We start from the raw sequence: 9568 nt of genomic DNA, 5'->3' as shown, positions 1-9568 counted from the left end.
TATATATATATATAATAAAAAGTACTGGCCAAATAGAAATATGGTATTAGTATAAAAAGAGAAGCAGCAAAAAAACTACCAAAACAGACCCTTAAAATACGAATATTTAGCTAACTATCATTTATGATATTTCTAAGCCAGAAGGTTCAGCTAGGTTGTGCTGATAGTGGTGTTTCAGAGGGTATGCATGTATATGTATGTATGCATGTGTATGTGTGTGTTATTATCATCATGTATATCACCCCCCCCCCCAATAACTCAAATATTATCAATACCTTCCTAGATTGTCATGTATTTCAAATGCATTGAAATAGTCCATATGGTCAAATGAGCAATGAATCCCAAGACATTTTAGGGAATTCCTTATGAAATTAAGTCCATCTTCTAATTTTTATCATCACATTCAATTAGGCAATTTGTGCATCATCCATAAAGGTCAACACATAAGAATTTTGATTCAGCCAGAAAAAGTGAGCATGTAAATAATTGTCAATTCCCCTTGATCAAATATCAAGTCTATGGGAAATTTAATAGGTAGTTGCCATCAACGTAGAAACGCCATGGCATGCATGTTCACAGAATCGATGATATAAAACAGGTGTGAGATTCCGAACAGCTTCACAAAAAATATACTTCTTCGAAAAAAATCCAAGTTAAAACATCTAACAAATAATAATAAAAGGACATCCTTTATAGGCCGCACAAAAACAACTGAAAAGCTAAACAAAGTATACAGATAGTAAAGAGATTTTAAGCAACAATTCTGGCATTTATGCAACAAGATGATTCATTTGACATTTGTAATGTATATCTACATATAAACTTAACATCATAATATCAAGACATACCAATCGAACAGTAGACTGTTGGCCACTTGGAAGGTAAATAGTATGAGGTCCAATACCATGACAACACTCATGGCAAATTGTGTGAGTAAAGAAAGACTCAAAATCAATGTATTTCTTCTGCTCCGCATTAATACATATATTGGCAATCGGTTGGAGAATATGCTTAAACCTGACAAATACATATTTTATTAGTGATAATGGTTTTATAAATTGAACATCTGAGAAGCTCAAAATGTGAAACGTGGACATGAAGTAAATACGAACTTGGCTTGAGAGATATTCTTGAGCATGACCATTGATGTTCCACGCTCATTAACAATACGTTCATCATTTGGTAAATTAAAAGCCACAGTTTGAGGGCCTTTCACATCCTACAGTTAATGAAATAGTTCTTCAGTTCAGTTTGTAATTGCAAGCATTCATGAGAGAATGTTTCATATAGGCAGTAACAAAAAACTTGGATAAAAATTAAAGTTATAATGTAACTTTAAAAGCATTTGCATACAATTAGATAGTTACGTAATTATTTTCAACCAAAGCAGAGGTACAAGCCAAGCTAAGGTTATTCCATTCGATCTCAAGCCAAGCTAAGTTTAGTTATTGCTCGCTAACTATGAGTTGACTTTGGTTTGAGTCAATAAAAAAACAGTTTTGATATGATCGAATTTCAATCACCAAAGATAAATTATTAGTCCAATTTACAAAATACTCATACTTACATAGAAGTATATATAAATGCATAGATGCGTCTATACATTGATTAAATAAATTTACATAAAACAAATCTGTCCATATTCATTAATACATACAAGCATGTAGATTTGATCTTGAGCTAGCTCGATCTGAGCCAAAAACATATCCGACTTTCAAGCAATCTTCAAGTCAATTATACTGCACTCCTTGTGCATTTAAATGGCAAAAGGGAACTAAATAACCAAAAAAATCCATATTATAAATGTAATAACATGTACATGGAAGCATAATTATGATTTCTACAGGACAATAACGGCAAATATCATTAGTACAACACCTATAACTTCTCTGGCTAATGTAATATCCACTGTCATCTATTATGGCCTCTGCGGAGCTGTCCAGTGGCAATAATACCTCCAGGCGGCAGCTCCCTAGAGGAGAAGAGGCATTGCTATTTCTGAACAGCGCAAGTGTGGCCTTTTATACCATCCAAGCATGAAAAACTTTTCTATCTTTTCATGAGTTTGCATGCCACTGGTCGCAATAATTTGGATCGGAATATTTTGTTGGTCACATAACATGTTCGAAAGGATGTAAGTTATTGTGGAAAATCAGCAAGGTGGGCTGGCTGACCACCTCATAGCTATTAGGAGACTTAAATGGAGATAAACTTGGAAACCCCTCGATTAGTTATTTTCTTTCTATTTTTATTTCATAATTATTTCCTTTCCAAATTTAGATTAGAGAAATTTGGTAAAATTGTAAATTAGAAGGGTTATCAAGTAATTTTCTCCCAAAATTTATTTTTTACATGATAACAGAGACTACAAACTGTCACTCGAGCTCGAGCACACCATCACTGTCATCTGCTTCATTCTCGAAAAGCTTCGAGTTAGAAGTGCCTAAGCGTCCTTCGCTTCTCCTCACCAGCGACCACAACGAAGAAACCGTAGGATTTCTCCGATTCCATCTTCGACACACGATGTCGTGTCCTCTTTTACGCACGATAGCTAGGGTTGCTGCATCGTCACCTCGTGTACGCGCGAGGTTAAAGTGCCTTGGAGTTGAAACTTTTGTTGGACAAAAATGTACTTGTCATTCATCTCTTCTGCTCGATCTAATCACAATCTAAAGTAGCTCCTTGCAATTGGAAATCTCCTCCATCAGCTCTCTCCCTCCCGCTACAACAACCACCAACCTCCGCCAGTTTTCTCCTTGCCTATGCAGCTCACAGCGACCTCACCTTCTTGCCTAACAGGCCTTCTCTGTTCTCCTTTGTCGTCAGAACACTCCCTGTAGTCGGAATCCTCTGATCTACAAGACCACCTTCAGAGCCCCTCCTTATCCTGGCACCGAAATTCTCCCTGTAGTTTAGTTCTTGACGTCGATTCTGGCTGCGGCTTAAAATGGCAGAACCCCTCTACAGTAATAGCAACACCTATCTTCCTGTAGGTCCTCCATCAGAGCTTCTCCTTTTAGCTGGCACAAGATTTCTCCCTGCAGGCTCTCCCAATTCCTGTTCCTTCTAGTGTCAAGATCCCTGCAGTCCACCATCCAGTTCTGCTCCGGCTCCTGCTCCCTATCTCTGTCAGATTTCTCCATGCAGCATCCTGCTAGTCCGTTGGCTCCCCACAAGCGTCCAATTGGAGGCTATCATTCCTTTATCGGTTTCACTGCAGGCTTCACAATAGGCTTCCCTGCAGCCTTCCTGTCTCTGCTGTCTTCCACCAAGACAACCACAGGTTGCAGGCAACCAGCTAGCCTTCTTGCCTTTTTGTCAGCAACCCAGCAGCTCCTTCCTAAACAAGCAAACCTCTTCGCCTTCCCAGGAGTTCCTCCACTCCTACAACAAGTACGAGCTAGGAATCCTATAGCTTGTAGCAGCCAAGAATTCTTCTAGCCCTAAACATGCATAGGATTTATGAAGACGTCTAATTCTTCTATGAGCCTACAAGCTAGATGATACACCAAGGTATCATATCCTTGTATCTTGCTAAGAATGAAGCATTTCGATCTTGAATAATAGATTCAATTGATCATATGACCGGGAAAATTCATGCTCTAATCAACTATTAAGAGATCATCAACCCAAATTTGTGAGACTTGCGGATAGATCTCACTCCAGGATTGTTGGGAAAGGAAAAGTGAAAGTCTCCAATAATATTTAGTTTTTTTCAGTGCCAAGCCCCAATTGGCCCCTTATTAAGAGTTGGCTGAGGTGCGACTGAGGCAGACAAGTTGTTCAGATAAAATTTTCACCAACACTCATCTTGACTTATAGAATCAGGATCAATGAGTGATAAACCAGTCTAACTAAATCGCTGCAAACATATTTGATGTATTTTATTTCATAATTCAATTCATATTCAAATGTCCTCGAAAGTGTGAAAATTATATCATAACAAATATCTCATTCATAATTGCTAAATCTAACATAAATAAAATTTAAACCCAAAATACTATACAAGCTCCCAAAAGTATAAATGAAAAGCTAATACAAATCACACATTGCTACTTACCCCGGTACTCTTTACCCCTTTCTGAAAGTAAACAATGTAGAGTGAACAATAATGAGCTCAGCGAAATAATCAAAGTTAAAATAAGATTTTATACATGAAAAAAAGATAACGTGCAAACTCGTATGTGGAGTATATGTGCACACACAAGTCATACTATGTTAGAATCGAATAACATATATGGAAAACAAGTAGTGTAGAAAATCGTGACTACTGTATAAAACATGTATGTCATTCATTCATGCGCAGTCATCGACATAGTCATAAGACTCATAAACCTGTTCATAACAATGCACTTGTAAATATATATGCCTCAACCATTTCCATGTCCTGTCACATCACAAGTTTTCATCCTGCCCCAAAAACTATATTAACTATTGATAAATGTTGTGCCCCCAACATAGCATGGAACCATACGAATGTTCGAGAATACCACATCCTTGCATAGTGTATTTGCAAGCGCTCATGTAATAATCTACCCATAACATCACTTGTGACATTTAAATCATCATTCATGTATCACATATTAATCACAGACATTTCATATATCATGCATGAATCATAACAAATAAATATATGCAAGTAATGATTTCATAGGCATATTCATTTGTATCGTAGCATAACATAGGATCACATGTATTATAAGAGAAGCCGACTTTTATTCATATATTCAATGCAGGCATCCGTCCACAATATGCAAAAAAATTTAAATGCATCAATATCAAATGTGAAATCACAAGAAAATCTATAGATAATTATTTTTCTTAAGTTAATTCGAGAATATTTCACCTAATTAGACGAAAAAACCCTATGATGAGATCTCTCACGCTCGTCTCGAACTGGCCACATGGTACAAATAACCTGAAAACCATATACATCATATAAATTCATGGAATTTGGGCTCATATCATGATTTAACTAAATGCATAACTTATTTGCCAAAACATAACTCAAACCGGCTTCTCAATATAAATTTGCTCTTCCTATACCGCCTATTCTTTTCCCATTTTCTTCCTAACACCTCAATCTTCTCTTCCCATCGCTGAAATTGTGCTAATAACCCTTAAGGAAGTTTGCAAACCAAGTTCGACACCTGCTACAACCACCAAAAATAAAAAAAATTGCACTAATTTGTGACAAACGTCAAGAAAAAAAGAAGGAAATGAATGTTTAGAATAGTGTAAAAGATGGTTTCATACCTTTAGATTTCCTCCTGAACCCCTGAACGACCACTTGCAACACTCGACGGGTCACGCCTGCTATGTTTGCAATCTGGAACAATAGCCGAGCAGAGGAAATTATCAGTGGAGAAATCATGAGAAAATGAAGGGAGGCACGCCACTTAATGCAATTTTAATCGATCTGAGCCATCTGATCTATCCTACGACTGAAAATGCGAATAGAGTTCGGTTAGGAACAGTGCATGTACGGGAGATTAGGAATAATCAAAGGTTGATTAAATTATTAGACTTATAACTTCCAAATTTTATATCTCATTATATTCATAATTAATTTATAGTGCTATAAATCAATCTGATTGATTTGACGAGTAAATTTTTGTAAAATTAAGTCATATAAATTTCATTGGATGCAAAATTTAAGGTAATTTTAAAATTTACCAAACTTTTACCTAATTCTCAAATTTTGGATGTTACAACCCACAATTATAACTTTACATAGAGAGGGAAATTTCTTTAGTATTTTTTTCTTTTTTTTCATACGTGGCTTCCATTTCAAATAGAGAGGGAAATTTCTTTAGTATTTTTTCTTTTTTTTCATACGTGGCTTCCATTTCAAGCCCGTGCTTCCAATTTATTTTAACAAAAAGAATCTATATGTTTCTCTCAACTTCTTGACATTAGTGTCTAAAATACTTTTAGGCTCTTCAATATTAATTAGATTTCTCAGTGCGTCAATGTCTTCATGTGAAACTCATTTTTTCAGCAGTGCAATGTGAAACACATCATGAATATTAGACATGGCTGTAGGTAACACTAAACTATAAGCAATGAGATCGATCTTCCTATAATTTCAAAAAGACAGATGTACCTTAGACTGAACTTGTTTTCCTGACCAAATTTGGTTGTACCTTTCATTGGCCTTACTTTCCAAAAATACAAAATCACTAATTTCAAATTCAACCACTTTGTGCTTTGGGATATAATGTTTTTATTGTCAATTTGAATTTATCTCTGATTAATCTGATTTTCTCTATAGCTTCATCAACGAACACGAGACCTGACATTTGACGTTCAACCACTTCAACCCAACTTAATGGAGTTCTGCATTTCCTGTCATACAATGCTTCAAAAAAAGAGCCATTTTGATATTGGACTGATAGCCATTATTATAGGCTAACTCGATCAATGAAAAATGATCTTTCTAAGGATATAATGTTTTTATTGTCAATTTGGAGCAGCATTCAATTTATCTCTGATTAATCTGATTTTCTCTATAGCTTCATCAACGAACACGAGACCTGACATTTGACGTTCAACCACTTCAACCCAACTTAATGGAGTTCTGCATTTCCTGTCATACAATGCTTCAAAAAAAGAGCCATTTTGATATTGGACTGATAGCCATTATTATAGGCTAACTCGATCAATGAAAAATGATCTTTCTAACAGCCTCTAAAGTCGATAACACAAAGCCGCAAAAAATCTTCCAATATCTAAATTGTTCTTTTTAATTGTCAATCAGTTTGTGGAAGAAATGCAGTGTTGAATGAGATGCAATTGTGCGCTCGAACCTTGCTGAACGCTTTTCCACAAAACTGACGTAGATCTTCCATTTTTTGTCAGAAATGACTTTTGGAACACCATGCAATCTGATAATTTCTTTGACATACAATCTGGTAATAATAATATGTGATAAGCTTGTAAATTTGGAGGGCTGATTTTCATAGATGTATCTTATATGTGAATAATGCAATCAAATAATTTTTCCTCCCAAAGTTTACTTTTTAGAGTTATAGCCTGAGTGGTTGATATGGAATATAATATCACAGGAAAAAAAAAAGCTATGAATTAATGTCTTAATAGAGTATCAAGTTGAGAAGTCTCAATTATAGAAGTCTATTTTGGTTCGAAATTTACATTCATTTCTATAGTTGCTCCAGTTACGGACGTTGCTGATGCTTCATCTTCTCCATTGTACTAGTGAAAATTATCAAAGTTTCACATGCATAACTCATAGTGAAGTATCAACAAACCGACATGCTTTTACTCTTAAGTAAGGTACTTCCTCCAACATATTTATAAAAAATATGGTTCATAAAAATAGTTCAGGCGCCATATCTTCAGAGAATCAAAAAAATAAAATAAAAAACAAAATTCAAGACTCACCCCGGCATTATAGATGAGGTTTAGGACACGGATCGGAGCAGCAACTACATCTCCTGTTTTATCGATGTCATCCAATGGAAGATTTTGTTGCAAAAGCTAGTGTCATCAATTGTTTCAGTAGCTAGAAACAGAAAGTATGTTCTAATGTTAAAAAGAAGTATACCTGCAAATGGTCCCCAAATAGTTTAACTTGAGATGTCGCAACATCATCACGTATTCCAACGAATGCTTCAAATGTAGCCTTTATAATAGAAAATGAGGTCAAGAAATTGGAGATAAACAATTAATAAAAGACTATTGAAACTAAAATTAAGAAATGTTTAGAACATATAGACTTAGGATTAATTGAATAAAGAATAAGTATACAACATAAAATTTTAATTTGTGGGATATTAGCAATCATCAATAATAGTAGATGATAAAGTCATGCCTCTGAAGTGTGATATAACAAGAGAATATCATGAAGATAAAGGTGAATTTTATGAAATTGCAATTAGGTCTGTTATGTTGAATGAATCTGACTGCTCGCAATAAAAAAGTTATTAATAATTACATCAAGTTTGGTAAAAATGACAATGTTAAAATGGATGCATGAAAAAAGTTGGAAGATTAAATTAAGGAATCATTATATAAGAGGATTAGTAGAAAGAGCATCTATTTGAAATAAGATATTAAAAATAGACTAAGATGGTTTGAACATATAAATTGAAGGGTAAAATTGCACCCATTACAGACAAGTAGATAAATCAATGTACAAGGTTTAAGAAGGAAAAGAGCAAGTTTAAGGAAAAATGGAAAGCAGTTAAAAATTATGTAAATACAGGTGTAACATTTCTTGTAGAACTCCGCGTAAGTGAATGCAAAATGAGAATTCAGAAAGTCAACCCCAATAGTTGAATAAATAGGGTCAATTTTGAAATTGGAATAACTTAGTTAAACAAAGATCTGTAAGTGAACTCAACACATGTAAAATGCTTTTTTTTGGAGCAATATTCATCAATCTTCTAGAGAGTAGAATTTTCAAATTTTCCTAGTGTTCTTCATCATTACTTGCACTCATCCCTTTAAAAGATTTGCATACCAAGGCATTTTAAGAGATAAAAATACTTGGCACAAAAATGTTCAATAAAGAAAAGATTATTCTTTGGAAAAGATAATCATTTACATATAAACTCTCGCTCAATTCCAGTCCATGTTTTGCAAGTCCATTCCATTCGAGAAATACTCCCTCTCATTATGGTAATAATATTGCCATTTAATAGCACATTATCCACAATCCGGTTCAAATAACTAAAGATTGCATTCTCCATGACAAAGATAGTCCAACATGGTGCATATACAGAAAAAAAGAAGATGGCTTTGATTCTGGTACATTTTTAATTGCGTCTCCTGACATTCAAATTACTCTTCACAGAAACAAAGTATCTACCAACCCAATCTTTTATATTAAATAAAATATTAACTAAAATAAAACAAAAATATATGGAACACTGACTGATGGGCAAGCTCTGTTGACAGTGATTTCATCAAAACAGCTAGTATTTTAAACCAAATATTTAATATCCTTGAATTTTTTAGAAATAATAATAATTGCCAGACAACAGAAGTAGCAGTTAAAAGAGAAATCGTTTGACTTTCTGTTCATTGAAAAAACTAAAAAAATTTTGATTTTGAAAGAAATCCCTGAATAATAAGACAATGTCGAAATGCAAAAATCTTGATGAAGTTCTTTTTTTAACGCATAAAATACAACAATTTTCTGGCATCACAGAGAAAAACAAGTTGAAATGTCTAAAATATTTAAATTGGCACAAGAAATGCAACAATGAGACGCTAGCATTACACGGATACTAGACACGCATCTTAAGAAACATGATGTTTTTTTTTTTCCTTTTCTCTTCCTATAGTTCACAGGGCGAGAGTTATTATAGCACAAAAGCCTTGGCAATAACTTCCAGACACCTTAACACTCAGAACTACTTAGCACCCACAAATAGGGGTGTAAACAAACCGAACACGAACGAACAAAGCTTGTGTTCGTGTTTGGTTCGTTTGAAATTTAGTTTGTTTGAAATAAGCTCGTGTTTGAAATTGTTCGTGAAATCACTGTTCGTGTTCGTTTCTTAACAAACGAGCCAAACACGAGCTGTTCGCGAACGACGAG

General features: G+C 34.5%; 1 protein-coding gene across 4 annotated transcripts in view; it reads right to left on the bottom strand.

Moving 5' to 3' along the window:
• The window catches only part of LOC110029834 (nudix hydrolase 3), a 109477-nt gene that overhangs the window by 5088 nt on the left and 94821 nt on the right, over positions 1 to 9568 (bottom strand). For 2 of the 4 annotated variants that reach the window (XM_020732292.1, XM_020732293.1), the window contains 4 exons: positions 7568 to 7645; positions 7405 to 7500; positions 1113 to 1219; positions 849 to 1017 (listed from right to left, as the gene is read on the bottom strand). In XM_020732292.1, coding sequence (XP_020587951.1) covers positions 849 to 1017; positions 1113 to 1219; positions 7405 to 7500; positions 7568 to 7645 — 450 coding nt within the window. Of the gene's footprint in view, positions 1 to 848; positions 1018 to 1112; positions 1220 to 4846; positions 4919 to 5007; positions 5151 to 5256; positions 5330 to 7404; positions 7501 to 7567; positions 7646 to 9568 lie in introns of those variants that run through there. The other 2 variants (XR_002294582.1, XR_002294583.1) reach the window with 2 other exon arrangements.

This window comes from Phalaenopsis equestris, unplaced genomic scaffold (assembly GCF_001263595.1).
Source record: "Phalaenopsis equestris unplaced genomic scaffold, ASM126359v1 Scaffold000606, whole genome shotgun sequence".
NCBI classification, from domain to species: Eukaryota; Viridiplantae; Streptophyta; class Magnoliopsida; order Asparagales; family Orchidaceae; genus Phalaenopsis; species Phalaenopsis equestris.
Note: the sequence above shows the minus strand (reverse complement) of the source record. Positions and strands in the feature narration are given on the sequence as shown.